At 52.0% G+C, this 15048-nt stretch overlaps 1 protein-coding gene across 3 annotated transcripts in view; it reads right to left on the bottom strand.

Annotated features, from left to right (window-relative positions):
* LOC133341281 (ADP-ribose glycohydrolase MACROD2-like) overlaps positions 1-15048 on the bottom strand; it is a 182832-nt gene that overhangs the window by 75128 nt on the left and 92656 nt on the right. For all 3 annotated transcript variants that reach the window (XM_061549788.1, XM_061549789.1, XM_061549790.1), the window contains exon 4: positions 3851-3880. In XM_061549788.1, coding sequence (XP_061405772.1) covers positions 3851-3880 — 30 coding nt within the window. The remainder of the gene's footprint in view (positions 1-3850; positions 3881-15048) is intronic.

Below are 15048 nucleotides of genomic sequence, written 5' to 3'. Positions count from 1 at the left end.
GATTGCAGCGCAGTGCGTTATTTATAAATGTGTCGTAACCCTCCACCACCCGACACGGCCAATCAGCAAAAAAGTGTCACGTTGACACACGCCGCTTCCTACACTCTGTGAGACTCCATCGGAGCGACGTGACGGATAGAAATTAACGCCATTGCGCAAGCCAAATCCCTGGGGCGCCTCTGCTCGGCACGCTCGTCACTCGCTCGCCCACTCACGTGGCCGTCGGCGTTCTGCGCCGCCGCGGCCCTCGGTGAGCAATCTGCGGTGTCGCGGCGTCTTCCAGACACGGCCCGGAGGCGCTCGCAGTAACGCCCTCCCCCACCCCCGCAGATGGCGCGCGCCTCGCTCGCCGGTCGCACGGCCCGTCCGTGCCGCCGGCAAAAACGCCGCCGCTTCCAGCGAGCGCTGCCACCGAGACGGGGAGATTCATCTCAGGCCGGCCCGACGCAAGCACGGCAGCTCCGTTCCGCGACAAGAATCTTCGCCACCACGGTAGCCAATCGTCGCTCGTTGAAATCAGAAGGGGACCAGTGCCCGTTCGGGTGCGAACGATTTCCAAGGAATCGGTTCGGGCTCTGCCGTTGGCCACACTCGGGGGGTGGCCCCTTTGAGAAGCGCAAGCCGCGGCAAGCCGCGGCAAGCTGCAGGGTTAGCTAGCGCCCCGGCGGAATTGGGCGAGCGGGTTGCAGAATCGAAGCAACTGACCCCGGATGGACAGGCTCGGCGGTTGAGCACGGTTGCGTTCGGCTAGTCGGCCAGACGGGGAGGAGGAGGGGTGCTGGGATAAAAAAAGGACGCCGTGGCAAAGTATCCGGAAACACCTTTCATTATTGATGCCGTCCGTATAGAAAACGAAATAGCGCTGCGTGCAAAGCGTGGCAAATTGAAGCAAGCGCTTCAGACGGTTGTAGCCCTTGGGAGTTTTTAGAAGCCTCATTGTTGGTCCTGATATAGGTGGAAGAAGCTACCTGTAGAATCAAGTGTACATCCCCTCTTGATGGAATAACCACATGGCAGACCTTAATTTTAACGTGACAGATCCCTCAAATTCTGGCTCTGAGCTCAAAACGCGGGGAGTGGCCATTAAAGTTTTATCAGAGTGCACATGCAAATTGCATTCCAACGATCGCACGACGATGATGCGCTGCCCGTCACGCCCGTTGCCGGCACGGTCAAGCTGCTTTGACCCTCTGCTCAACGATGTGCGGGTGTTCCCGTGTTGAGGTTCTTTAAGACGCGCCTCGTCGCGTGGAGTTGCTGCGTTGCAAAGTTCAACCGGGAGCACAGTTACACCCCCTGGGATATCGCTCGAGCGTGCGTACATCTGGCAGCAAGGATGCATCAAACCAGTGATTGCCAGCCAGTGATATCGGTGCATACATCCTATATACAAAATGATGAAGGCCTGTGTATTGAATTCCTATTTTGTAAATGGTTTGGAAAAAAAAGTAACACCACTTTTTTAAATAATTGTATTATTATTTTATTGTCATTTTTGTTTTTATTCAGCTCTGACTTTGTGAGAGCTTGGATAGCTGCATCCAAGTCGAATGGTGGCTGCTTGGGGAGTTTTGTTGGTGGCTTGGGAGGCGGGAGGGGTGGTGTGTTGCTGTCGAGCCTCAACGACGCACCCCAAACTCACGCGGCTCGGCTCTGGATGAGCGCGGGGGGGGGGGTGGATAGAATTAAGGCGGTCATTAGTTAATTAAGCCCCGTGCGCTTGTGGAAAGTCATCTGTTCGCGGAGATCAGAGTGTGAGCGATGCTCTCCAGATACTGCGCAGATTCGCGGTAGAGCGCCGCGTAATGAGGGGGGGGAGGGGCGGTGATAAAAAGCATGAGCAGCCGTGGACGCAAAATTAAGCATCCCAACGTAGCGGGGGGGGAGAAAGCCAGCAACAGACTCTTTCACAAACGATGGCAAAGGCGTGGATCTTTCTAGGGAATTAAAAACACGTGGCTTTGTACTCACGTTAAAACCCAGTGAATGCTAATGCCTCTTAGTAGCCGCACGCAAGACGCTAACCTATTTACAGACGACGTATACGAATCGAAAAACTTCTGTTATTACATGCTTTTCGATGCGGCTGTCGTTTGCTTTCAAAGCAATATGAATGGCCGAACCGATGATGCATTAGTCCATCACCTGGACGAGAGCAATTGAAAGGGAATTCCAGACCACACTCAAGCGGAGGGAGAGAGCGATTGGCCCCGACTCTGATCTCTACCCCCAACAAGCAGACGCTTAACGAATGGGAGAAGCAGCTCGTGTGGTGATTGAGCACGAACAACGCAGAGGGAGGGAGGGGGGGGCGTAAGGCAGGCAAGAGAAAATGGAGAGACAAACAGAAGCGAGATCTTTAGCAACCGTTCCTTACCGACGTTAATCACTCAGGAGAGCCTCGGTGAGACCCGACACTTTCTCCAAGCAAGCAGGGCCCTACGTTGAGGGCCTGGCGGGTGTCGCTATCGTTTATTTTCAAGAACAACAAAACCAGAGGGGCTCAGAAAAACTTCACAACATTCCAGAGGATGACTCTCCAAACAATCAATAAATGTTATGAACCCGCTTGTTGTAAAACTCACCGCAGGCACTTCACTGCGCCCTGCAGATAGCCATCCCAAGTTTCCGGCATTGCATCGCCAAGTTTGCTGGATTACAGGTGTGTGCAGCGCCACAACCGCCCCCCCTCCCCCCCCACGTTGAATTAGAACAGTTCGCAAGTGTCGACCGTGAGAACCAGCGGCTTGGTAACCACGATCGACAGCACGACATCGTCGCTGTCGATAGAATTTCGGAGGCGGGAGGTGACGCGACTAAGACGGTGCTGCTGCTTCTGCTGCTGCGTTTCCATCTCGGGGATTGTGCCGAGTTGCCTGCTCCTGGTGCGGGAAATTAACGAGCTGGGCTCGAACGCAACAACTTCACAACGTGTGTCAACTTTCAGAAAGGCGATTTAATTCCGTTCAAGTTTGAAATGATTTTACAAGTACAATAACAGAAGGGGTCCTCCTACTTTACCCCGGGTAGGCAGTTGAGACACGTGCTGATAATGAGCACATCTTCCAAAATAGCTCAAGCTTTGATTTTTTTTTTACCATCGCCATTAATTCTCAGCGACCGTTTTGTCTGCCTGTGCAGAGAGCATCGCCTGCGCCTGTTACAAGCGCAGCTGCTTGTAATTCTGGCTGCGTCGAGCACAGGGACGAGTTGACGTAGGTACGCAGTGTCGGGAATCGAACCCAGGTGACCCGAAATTGCAGTGCAGTTCATTGCAATAATTAAACCGTTGTAGGAACTTTTTCCCACAAAGACAAAGATCCCCCCCGCCCCCCCCCCCGTCTGGCCTTTACGGAGAGTTCGGGTAAGTGCTGCTGCTGAGTACCTATGAAAGAAAAGTACACGAGGGGGTGAGTGGCAAGCACTACGCCCGGCCGCCTTTGTCTCCCCAGAAGGAATGTTTACATGCCGCACCAGGTACTTTTTTGAGGCCTACGGGAGGCCCAGGACCAGTTTGGATAATCGTCACACTGGTGTTGGCCGTGAGCGAGAATTGAACTTGGGATGCTGGTTTAGTAGCGCAGCGTAGCGCTAACCACGGCAGCACCACCGCTCCCCACGCACACATACACATGTCCACGCACACACACATACAAACACATGCACAAGATGACAATAACCCTTCAAGCATTGTCACTTTACAGATAAAAACGTTCAAATTTCTTTGTATTGATGTTGTTCTTGGATAATTTTTCCATGTGCCTTGTGTGTGTGTCATTCTAGTGCGGTGTGTGTGTGCGCGCGTGCATAAACATTTGTGTGCGCATTAAAATAAAAGTCAAAACATTACCTCCTCCACCGCCAAGCAGAGTCGAGTTAGCTGCAAAGACAGAAAATAAAGGCACACAGTTAAAACAAAATAATCTCATCCACAGAGAAAAAAGCAAGCTTTTGATGAAGATCAATCGATATCTGTAACAAACGTGCACATTATATGTGGCATATAAATGGCCATTTACAACTAAATTATAATCCGTGGTTTCAAACAGCGGGATGTAACGCGTGCACGCAACGTTTTAATTATGGTCTCAATGTCGAACCGCAAACATCAAAACACAGTTTCAACCCTCGGATTTCAACACTGCCCACAGCAGCAATTACCGATAGCTTCTCGCCTTCAAATATCGCGATCTTTGCACTAATAACTTGTGCCTCCGAGGTGTGCTCCGACCTCTTTAGTGCCAAGTTCTCTTTTTCATTCAAAAGGTCTTTCACCAATAACAAAATAGCAATATCACGCCACAAAGGCCTAACCAATGGCTACACCAATGTCACGTACAACCTTACAACAACCGCTAATGTTGTCGACATCTAAAGAGAATCGTTTCATTTTCACTTTCAATCAAGCTCAGCGGTAACTTTCACGCCAATGCCGGAAGTTCTCAACTTTTGCCTGTCCGCAATAGCGTGTGGTCCTGGCTGATGTTCTGACCGATCCTCGCGCGCTCAAGCCATCCACGAGGTCTCACAGTTACTGCAGTTCATCCCCTCCGAACCTTTGTGGCTTGGGGGCAGAAAGCAAGCTCTGACCACCACGCTCTCATCAGCTGAACCCCTTCGCTGCATCAATGTCGCTCACTTAGCCAGGTCACGACAGATACATCCCAGTGTATTTTCTCTCTCTCTATCTCACAAAGGGTTAGTTAGGGTTTATCCATTATCACTGGAGAAACGGTCTCTCTCAAAGTCTCTATTGGGTGGGTGCCATGTGGCCTTAATGATCACTCTGCAGAAGGTTGCTCGCTTGGGCAAAAATACCACGCAGAAATACTGAGTGCCAACAATCATAGGCCCGAACATTTCTGCGAAGTATCTGTTGTTACTTCAAAAGCTGCAATGAACCCGTGAAGGGGCTCTAACCCGGTGCAGTAAACAACAACAGCAGCAGAAGCAGCAGCACGTTGAAGCGAGACCAATCAAAGTGCTCCGTGACAAGCGCAACGTCTATTTGGCCGACGAGGCCAAACAAAGCCAGAGATGTCCTCATAGAGATGCGACGGAGCTCGTAGCGCAGCGTGCCAACTGCTACACCACCGCTCCCCACAAAGACCCCCATATAACCTTAACAGAGTGTTGGGGCAAGTGCACACCCAGGGGTGGGTGGCCAGCACCACACCCGGCCACCTGAGTCTCCCTCGTGGCGATGTTTCCCCACATCGCACCAGGTACTCATTTGAGGCCGAGTTGACCTAGGGGAGGGCCCGGGACAGGTTCAGATAATCGTCACCGACGTTGGTGACCATGAGCGGGGAACGAACTCGGGTGGCCGGCTTCCTCGCACAGCGTAGCGCTGACCGCCACACCACCGCTCCCCCAACACGCACACACACGCGCGCCGACACTTGCGTCGAGCGCCTGTGTCCGTCGGTGGTTAAGCGCTGCGAGAGCGACGGACGCTGCCCCCCGTGCACCGCGGGCGAGCGGACTGCGGCCGCCCACCCCCCCCCCTCCTGTGGTGGACCTTCAAGCGATCGCCGCTGCACTTCGATCGGAGTTCAACGTCGTCGCGAAACCACCCCCCCCCCCCCCGCCCGCCCCCGGCTAATGACGCGCTTTCCTTTAAACGAGACAAACGGAAGCGGTTTAGAACGTGTCTGCCGAGGTGCAATGAGTGTCATTTGCCACCTGGTGCAAGAAGTGAACGGCGGGGAAGGGGGAAGGGGGGGGCGGCGGCCCCCCCGAAGGCCGCGCTTTTGAAACAGGGCCTTTTTTTGTGTTTCACATTTCAAGGCCTTACTTTTGTTTTTACTTGCCCATTCCCTCTCTCATTTCCTGAAACGGCCAGCGTGGCATTGCTCAATTTTTGACGCGGTAAAATAAACAAAGCGGCACGAGCCGTCGTGGCGCAGCATTGCCACGCCGTCCCAACCGGGGGGGGGGGCACGCGGGCGTGAAAAACAACCGGCGCGCTTCCTGTGTCGTTCACAATTGCTGCCCCCCCCCTCACACCCCTACACACGCGACGTTGCTCCTCCGACCAATGACAAACGGCCTGTCGGTGGCCCCCTAAACTTTCCCGCTCCGCAGCGGTACGGCCTCGTGCCATAAAATATTATCCCGCCCCTGGCGTCCACGACCTCTCCGGGTTGTAAGTGCTGCCCCCACGTTCTATTCCACTTTACAGGCAAAACTATGCAGGAAGCTGCCAGCCGCCCACTCAAAGATCTTTGATCACATCGGGGTCTGCGTGGCCATTAGATGTTCGGTCATAAGTAAGAGTGTAACAAAAAAAAGGTGCAGCCCTGCAACTGCTTGCTCGCAACACTGCTGGCGGAAGGACCATCCATCGTGAAAGGCAGCGCTGAAGAGCCACTCTCGGAGGGCAATTGGCCTGCTCTTCCACGCTGGTCAGAAGAAGTCTTTTAAGACGACGGACGTACCAAAGTATCAGCAGCATGGGCGGGAAGCTAATGTGAATGTGAGTGGTGGTACTCGTAGAGGGTAACCACAGCACTGGTGGTGGGTTTCCACCAATAAAGGGTTCCTCCTGCTAGTGGTGATGGTAGTAGTGGGCAGTGATGGTCGTGGTGGTGGACTTCCACCAATTAAAGGGCTGCCAGGTCTGAAATGGCAACATTACAGCTAGTTATGACTTAAACTGGTTGATAACGTCCTTCCAGTGATTGCTGAGTTTTCACCCATCTTCTCGGTGGAAATTGTGTCTATGTCTGTATATATGGATGACTTCATGAACGAATCTTTGTTGATAACCAGTGGGTTTGCAAAGTACCTTCGTCTTAGAGAAATCTATTTCGTGTGAGCCCACCGCATTAAAACAATGATCAGCCACGGCCGAGGTATTGGTCCTACCGTGTTTCAGATCCGCCTTATGTTCACAGACTCGGTCCGAGACATGTCGCTTAGTTTCCTCAATTTAACTACTGCTGTAGACACAGCTTACTTTGTAGATGCCAGGGTACTGCATGTCAGGGATCACATTCTTCACAGATGGAATCAGATCACAAATTTTATGTACTGTGTTAAATCGAACCTGGATCTTGTGTTTGCTCATGATTTTGTAAATATTTTTGGTGACCCCTGCTATGTATGGCAAGGTGATGGTTTTGGTTGGGTCCTCGGTTCTTTCCCAACAGTTGGGGTGGTAGCTTTACAGATTGTGTAGTCTGAATATCAATTCGTCTTGAAGGCTTGTGTACATGTTCCAGTTCACTGGCTAGGTGATGATGGTCGGAAATACATAGAGCTCTATGGAGTTTTGATGAGGGAATTTTTCTGGGATGGATGGTGGTGGGAGTCAGGTCTTAAGGTAGGCATCCGTATGGGTGGCTTTCCTGTAGACAGAGTGGCCCATTGAGCCACCTGGTCTCTTTTCGATTAAAACATTTAAATCGAGACCAGGCCCCTCAAATGAGGGCTTCAAATCAGGACTTGACGCTCGATTGCAGCGTGTGCCTTCGTGGATAATTTTTGAACCCATCCCCCACCGCAATACCGCTACAATCTGTGACTGCAAGACTTAGCTCGCGAAGGTAGACTCGGGTGCTGCTCCCAGCCACAACAACTGCAGTGTGGGTGCTAAATACGCTGAGGTCGCACTGGTTACACACCAAGTGCTCTCCACAAATGAACCACAATACCTTGCCGATCTCGTCAAGGAACAAAAGCCATCATCACGCGAACTCCGGGCATCCTTGCAGCGGCAGGGTTTTGGCTGCCCATCGAACAAAGACGGTGGTGACCACACCGCGCACGCCTTCAGATGCGCTTCTGCGGTCGTTTGGAACGCTCTTCCTCCCCCATATTTTGAAATCACTCAAGCTATGCACTGTTAAACCATCGAGATTGAAAAGTTCAATATACATGCGTACAAAAAAATATTCCACGAGACTGGGTTCAGGAACTATTTACGGAGCTACATTAGGCAGTAGGTGACAATCTAATAGGGCGTTAATTGGAAAATAAAAGCGGCATCAAGATAATCCACGGCAGTGCTGATGCAAGCAATGCAGGCATTTGATGCAATTTTCTCTGCAATTGCTCACGAAATGCCGCCAAGCCCGCACACTGACGGTTACGCAATTCCATTACAAGTCCAGACGCACACAATGCCTTTGTGGTGCACGGCACAACCACGCGCGAGCCGGGCACCGAGCGCAGGCAGTGAGCGCGTGAGCAGCCACAACGCAGCGTGGCGCAGGCAGACGCAGGCAGTCAGTGAGCGAGTAAGCAGCCACAATGTGGTGAGGGCAGACGCAGGCAGTCAGTGAGCGAGTAAGCAGCCACAATGTGGTGAGGGCAGACGCAGGCAGTCAGCGAGCGAGTAAGCAGCCACAATGTGGTGAGGGCAGACGCAGGCAGTCAGCGAGCGAGTAAGCAGTCACAATGTGGTGAGGGCAGACGCAGGCAGTCAGCGAGCGAGTAAGCAGCCACAATGTGGTGAGGGCAGACGCAGGCAGTCAGTGAGCGAGTAAGCAGTCACAATGTGGTGAGGGCAGACGCAGGCAGTCAGCGAGCGAGTAAGCAGCCACAATGTGGTGAGGGCAGACGCAGGCAGTCAGTGAGCGAGTAAGCAGTCACAATGTGGTGAGGGCAGACGCAGGCAGTCAGTGAGCGAGTAAGCAGCCACAATGTGGTGAGGGCAGACGCAGGCAGTCAGTGAGCGAGTAAGCAGCCACAATGTGGTGAGGGCAGACGCAGGCAGTCAGCGAGCGAGTAAGCAGCCACAATGTGGTGAGGGCAGACGCAGGCAGTCAGCGAGCGAGTAAGCAGCCACAATGTGGTGAGGGCAGACCCAGGCAGTCAGCGAGCGAGTAAGCAGCCACAATGTGGTGAGGGCAGACGCAGGCAGTCAGTGAGCGAGTAAGCAGCCACAATGTGGTGAGGGCAGACGCAGGCAGTCAGCGAGCGAGTAAGCAGCCACAATGTGGTGAGGGCAGACCCAGGCAGTCAGCGAGCGAGTAAGCAGCCACAATGTGGTGAGGGCAGACGCAGGCAGTCAGTGAGCGAGTAAGCAGTCACAATGTGGTGAGGGCAGACGCAGGCAGTCAGCGAGCGAGTAAGCAGCCACAATGTGGTGAGGGCAGACGCAGGCAGTCAGCGAGCGAGTAAGCAGCCACAATGTGGTGAGGGCAGACGCAGGCAGTCAGTGAGCGAGTAAGCAGTCACAATGTGGTGAGGGCAGACGCAGGCAGTCAGTGAGCGAGTAAGCAGCCACAATGTGGTGAGGGCAGACGCAGGCAGTCAGTGAGCGAGTAAGCAGTCACAATGTGGTGAGGGCAGACGCAGGCAGTCAGCGAGCGAGTAAGCAGCCACAATGTGGTGAGGGCAGACGCAGGCAGTCAGTGAGCGAGTAAGCAGTCACAATGTGGTGAGGGCAGACGCAGGCAGTCAGTGAGCGAGTAAGCAGCCACAATGTGGTGAGGGCAGACGCAGGCAGTCAGTGAGCGAGTAAGCAGTCACAATGTGGTGAGGGCAGACGCAGGCAGTCAGCGAGCGAGTAAGCAGCCACAATGTGGTGAGGGCAGACGCAGGCAGTCAGTGAGCGAGTAAGCAGCCACAATGTGGTGAGGGCAGACGCAGGCAGTCAGCGAGCGAGTAAGCAGTCACAATGTGGTGAGGGCAGACGCAGGCAGTCAGCGAGCGAGTAAGCAGCCACAATGTGGTGAGGGCAGACGCAGGCAGTCAGTGAGCGAGTAAGCAGTCACAATGTGGTGAGGGCAGACGCAGGCAGTCAGTGAGCGAGTAAGCAGCCACAATGTGGTGAGGGCAGACGCAGGCAGTCAGCGAGCGAGTAAGCAGCCACAATGTGGTGAGGGCAGACGCAGGCAGTCAGTGAGCGAGTAAGCAGTCACAATGTGGTGAGGGCAGACGCAGGCAGTCAGTGAGCGAGTAAGCAGCCACAATGTGGTGAGGGCAGACGCAGGCAGTCAGCGAGCGAGTAAGCAGCCACAATGTGGTGAGGGCAGACGCAGGCAGTCAGCGAGCGAGTAAGCAGTCACAATGTGGTGAGGGCAGACGCAGGCAGTCAGCGAGCGAGTAAGCAGCCACAATGTGGTGAGGGCAGACGCAGGCAGTCAGTGAGCGAGTAAGCAGCCACAATGTGGTGAGGGCAGACGCAGGCAGTCAGCGAGCGAGTAAGCAGCCACAATGTGGTGAGGGCAGACGCAGGCAGTCAGCGAGCGAGTAAGCAGCCACAATGTGGTGAGGGCAGACGCAGGCAGTCAGTGAGCGAGTAAGCAGCCACAATGTGGTGAGGGCAGACGCAGGCAGTCAGCGAGCGAGTAAGCAGCCACAATGTGGTGAGGGCAGACGCAGGCAGTCAGTGAGCGAGTAAGCAGTCACAATGTGGTGAGGGCAGACGCAGGCAGTCAGTGAGCGAGTAAGCAGCCACAATGTGGTGAGGGCAGACGCAGGCAGTCAGCGAGCGAGTAAGCAGCCACAATGCAGCGTGGTGCAGACAGGCGCAGGCAGTGATGAGTGATTGAGTAGCCACAACACAGCGTGGTGCGGGCGGTCACATGCCCCAAGCACTAATCCAGTGTCTGGGCTGCGTCTGCAACCATCCGCTCTGCAGAACGTTAACTTGACCAAACGAATGAATGAAATGTGTTTATGCCAGTCAGAAAGCACTCACTTGCAGCAGGCATTTCTGTATTACGATATTATGTCGTCAATGGCTGGGTAGCTTAGCAGACGGTCCCGGTCCCTTTTTTGTTTTTTTAAGGACCCATTGTAGCTGCTGCAATCGAAATCTCACTGTTATGAACGTGGAAGTAACAGAATCCTTTTAACGATGACAATGCTGGTTGGGCTGGGATGGGTTGGAGGGATTGCGCTCAAAAATGTATCCTTCGCCTTTGTGGATGCCTTTTTGGACCCCTGTCAAAATGTCACGTGAAGATCATCAGCCACGCTTGGTTTACACATTTTACTAGGCAAGGCCCCGTTGAGCTATAATAGCTCTTTTTCAGAAGCGACCGGCTGCAAATGATCGCTCCACAAAGCAGCTTATCATCATGTGGACATTTATAGCAGCAAAAATACTCAGATGTTGATTCTAAGTGTGGAGGGAAAAACCGGAAGACTCGGAGAAAAATCCACGCGACCACGGGGAGAGAGAGAACACGCAAACTCCAAATGTACAGCAGCCGTCAAGGTCTGGATTGAACCCGTGACCTCCTGCACACCAGGCGAGGTAGTTACCATCTCCTAGCCACCGGATGAAGGCCTCCTCCCTATGTCGTTGCCATCGCTCACAGTCGTGCGATATCACAGCAACCAACGTTACTCGTACGTATACCCTCATGTCCCCGCCCCCTGAACTGCATTTCTTACCCAATGCAAATCCATGACCTGTACTCCTCTCTCTGTCTCTCGGTGTCATTCCGATGATGGATCGACATCCATGTGTCTTTGCATGGAGAAGATGCAGCGTGCTTATTAAGAAAGAGGTAAAATAAACACGACGAAAAGCGACTCAAATCGAAGGCAGGGTGGTGACTGGTGGTTCTCCTTCGTCTTCTACTTCTAAAAAACTGTCGCGGAAGCCTTGGCCACAGCTGCCAACAAAGATTGCTACTGTCGAGCAATTTCGTTTTAATCGCAAAGGCATTGACCAACGCCGATGCGTCATGATCCGCATGATTCAGGCGTCGGGATTGCGCGACTTTTGCAGGCTGTACGTACGTGTGTCTGTTGAACTTCCATTGTCTCATACGTCGCCAAAAGTGCTCATCGCAGGTGCGGGGGAAGGACAACAAACTAAACTCAAAACTCATTTCTAAAAGAAATGAGTTTCTAAAAGAAATGAGTTTTCAATTTAGATTGAAAAGGCTGTCACATGACGCTTTCCGCGGCCGTGTTATTCCGCCGTTGTAGGGCGCGCGAAGCGAGATCAAGCGAAACAGAAAATGTATTTATACTGGAGGAATCCAATGAGCTGTAAAGCTCTTTTTCACAGATATCCAGTAGGGGCAGGTCAGAGAGTTACAAACAGTACAAGAACACAAATAGAGTGCTGAAAAGTAAAGCAAAGGTAAGCAAATCACATTCAATAAAAATGTTTTATTGTACCAGATAAAACCCATTGAGATATATAGCTTATTTTTCAGAAGCGACCTGGCCACAAACGATAGCTCAACGACGTGGCTTATCGCGTGGGAATCTACGGCAGCCAAATGACATAAATGCGTGATGTCGATTCTAAATGTGGAGGAATTGCAACGCGAAATAAAGCAACGCGAATGACAGCGTGACCCCAAAGTGAGTTGTCCCTCGCTGTCTCTCTATCCGCCTCGCTCGCTCGCACGCACACACAGGCTCGTTCGCGCACGCACGCACGCACGCACGCAGACTCACTTGCACGCACGCGTGCACGCACGCAGACTCACTTGCACGCAAGCACGCAGACTCACTTGCACGCACGCGTGCACGCACGCAGACTCACTTGCACGCTCGCACGCAGACTCACTTGCATGCACGCGTGCACGCACGCAGACTCACTTGCACGCACGCGTGCACGCACGCGTGCACGCACGGAGACTCACTTTCACGCACGCGTGCACGCACGGAGACTCACTTTCACGCACGCGTGCACGCACGCAGACTCACTTGCACGCACGCACGCACGCACGCAGACTCACTTGCACGCACGCACACACAGGCTCGTTCGCGCATGCACGCACGCACGCACGCAGACTCACTTGCACGCACGCACACACAGGCTCGTTCGCGCACGCACGCACGCACGCACGCAAACTCACTTGCACGCACGCACACACAGGCTCGTTCGGGCACGCACGCACGCACGCAGACTAACTTGCACGCAGACTCACTTGCACGCACACACGCACGCACGCAGACTCACTTGCACGCAGACTCACTTGCACGCACACACGCACGCACGCAGACTCACTTGCACGCACGCGTGCACGCACGCCAAGCGGGAAGCCACAAATGAAAAGAGCCTGGCTCCAAATCGAGTCGGCGTCGCAGCTCATCTCAAAGCAGCAAAACCAATCACCACGGCACAAAAACAGGAGAGACGGTGTTTGCCCCAATTTAACAGGGGCAAACACTCTTTTTTTTATACCCTGCTGTTTCTTTGCTTTTGGGGGTTGGGGGGGGGGGCAAAAAATGTAATCAATATGCATTGAGCTAAATAAACAAGTCTGTCGATTCGTTTTTTTTTTGCAAAGAGACCGTAGCCAACACTGCACGGTCAAAACCGTGTCATGTTTTTATTTATATATATACACGTGAAAATATTTTATTGTAACAAAAAATTTCGCTGGCAGCCATCATTAACCATGGTGAGAGGCAATACTTTATTTTACCGTCACCTAAAGGTCATAGTGATAATAATAATGCAAATGCTCTTCTTTATTTAACCAGTTCATAATCTTGCTTTGCAAGGGATGATTGAATAATCATCAATGTTTAGCAACCGGGAACGGGTATTTGTTTACGTAAAACTCTCATGCAAGTTTTAGCCCAAGGTAACTTCGGATGTGGAATTCAGGCAGCAGTATCTGCGTAGTAGAATGACATGCCATAGTATACAGTGAAACGCAGCATCTGTGTGTCACTGTCCATTTTTCATATATTTTTTTACTAACAACAGGACATCAGACATCCATTTCGACTCCACCCGGTACTGAGAGACACTGGATAATTTAGTGTCACGGCAGGAATGGAAGGCCGTCGCCACTTCTATGTGGAGGAAGTGGTAAATCCTTGACGAAGAGGCTTGATGAAGGAGCACAAGTGAGCGTCTAAAGGGTGACATCGGTTCTGTTCGCCGATGAAGAAGCCCTCTTGTCTAACTCTAAAGAAGTGGTTTTAGCAGCTTGGTGATCGTGGCAAAGCGGCAGGTGATACAGTTTGATGTCAGAACGAACGGTGCGGAAACCAAAGCAATGGACATCTCACTGAAGAGTCCAAGGAAGCTGAACATCAGTGTCCAAGGAAGAGAACTGCAACAGGCCAGCCTGAATTAAATGTCTAGGAACCACGACAGGAGACGATGACACAAGCCTAGAGTGACACCAGACCCAGGATTTACATATCGGCAAAGCAGGATTAATTTAGAACTAAATGCAGCTTCTCTCAAGGATTGACAGAGAGCTGAAAAATATATGAAGGAAGAGATTAGATGACTGGGGAGTATTGTGGCATTGGATTGGTGTCGCGTGGAACAAATTTGGCTGTAAAGAACGGAAACCTAATGAGACGGTGCTTGGTTCAGGAGACAAGATATCGGAGCACGACCACTCACAGTGGGCCGCATCGCTGGACAGGGAACGTTGTCCGAGGCAGAGGCCTGCTGCAGGAAGCTCGCGGGGAGGATGCGGGGGATGTGGCGTAAAGGCAGAATAAAATATATATAAATACTTGTTTTTTTTTAAACACGCTTTAATGAAATGTACTGTCCGGGCTGCCCCTACCCCTGCCCCCACCCCTGCCCCCTTACCCCATCGCCCCTCCCCTCCTTCCACATCCCCCGCCCCTGGGCGTGGCTCTACGAGGCTTGCCGTGACGTAAGGGACCACGTGGTGATTTACGGGCAACGTCAGTTGAGCGTGGACAATAAGAGCCGTTAAAAAGATTGTTTAAAAAAATATATATATTTTATTATAGAATATAGTATTGTCATCAGTATGACATAGGTATACGAAGTTTGCAGTCGATACGACATTGGGAATACGGTTGAAATTGAGTTACAAGATTTTTGGATACGACAACACACACAGTAAGTTAAATAAAAGCGTGTAAAATGTTTAAAAATATTTGTTTTGGATTTTTTTATGATAGAATATAGTGTTGTCATCAGTATGACATACCTATACGCAGTTTGCAGTCGATAGCACATTCAGAAGTGTGTATAAAAGTGAGTTACAAGATTGATTTTTTGAGGCCACAACAGACGAAGTGAGTTAAATATAAATATAAAAGCGTGTAAAAAAGGAAGGCGCTGCGAGACGACTTGAGAAATGTGCGAGACATTTGAGAAATGAAAAAGCCAGCAGC

The sequence above is a fragment of the Lethenteron reissneri genome, chromosome 11 (assembly GCF_015708825.2).
Source record: "Lethenteron reissneri isolate LAM-NWPU_2019-01 chromosome 11, ASM1570882v1, whole genome shotgun sequence".
Lineage (NCBI taxonomy): Eukaryota > Metazoa > Chordata > Hyperoartia > Petromyzontiformes > Petromyzontidae > Lethenteron > Lethenteron reissneri.
This window is presented reverse-complemented; position numbering and strand designations above follow the sequence as displayed.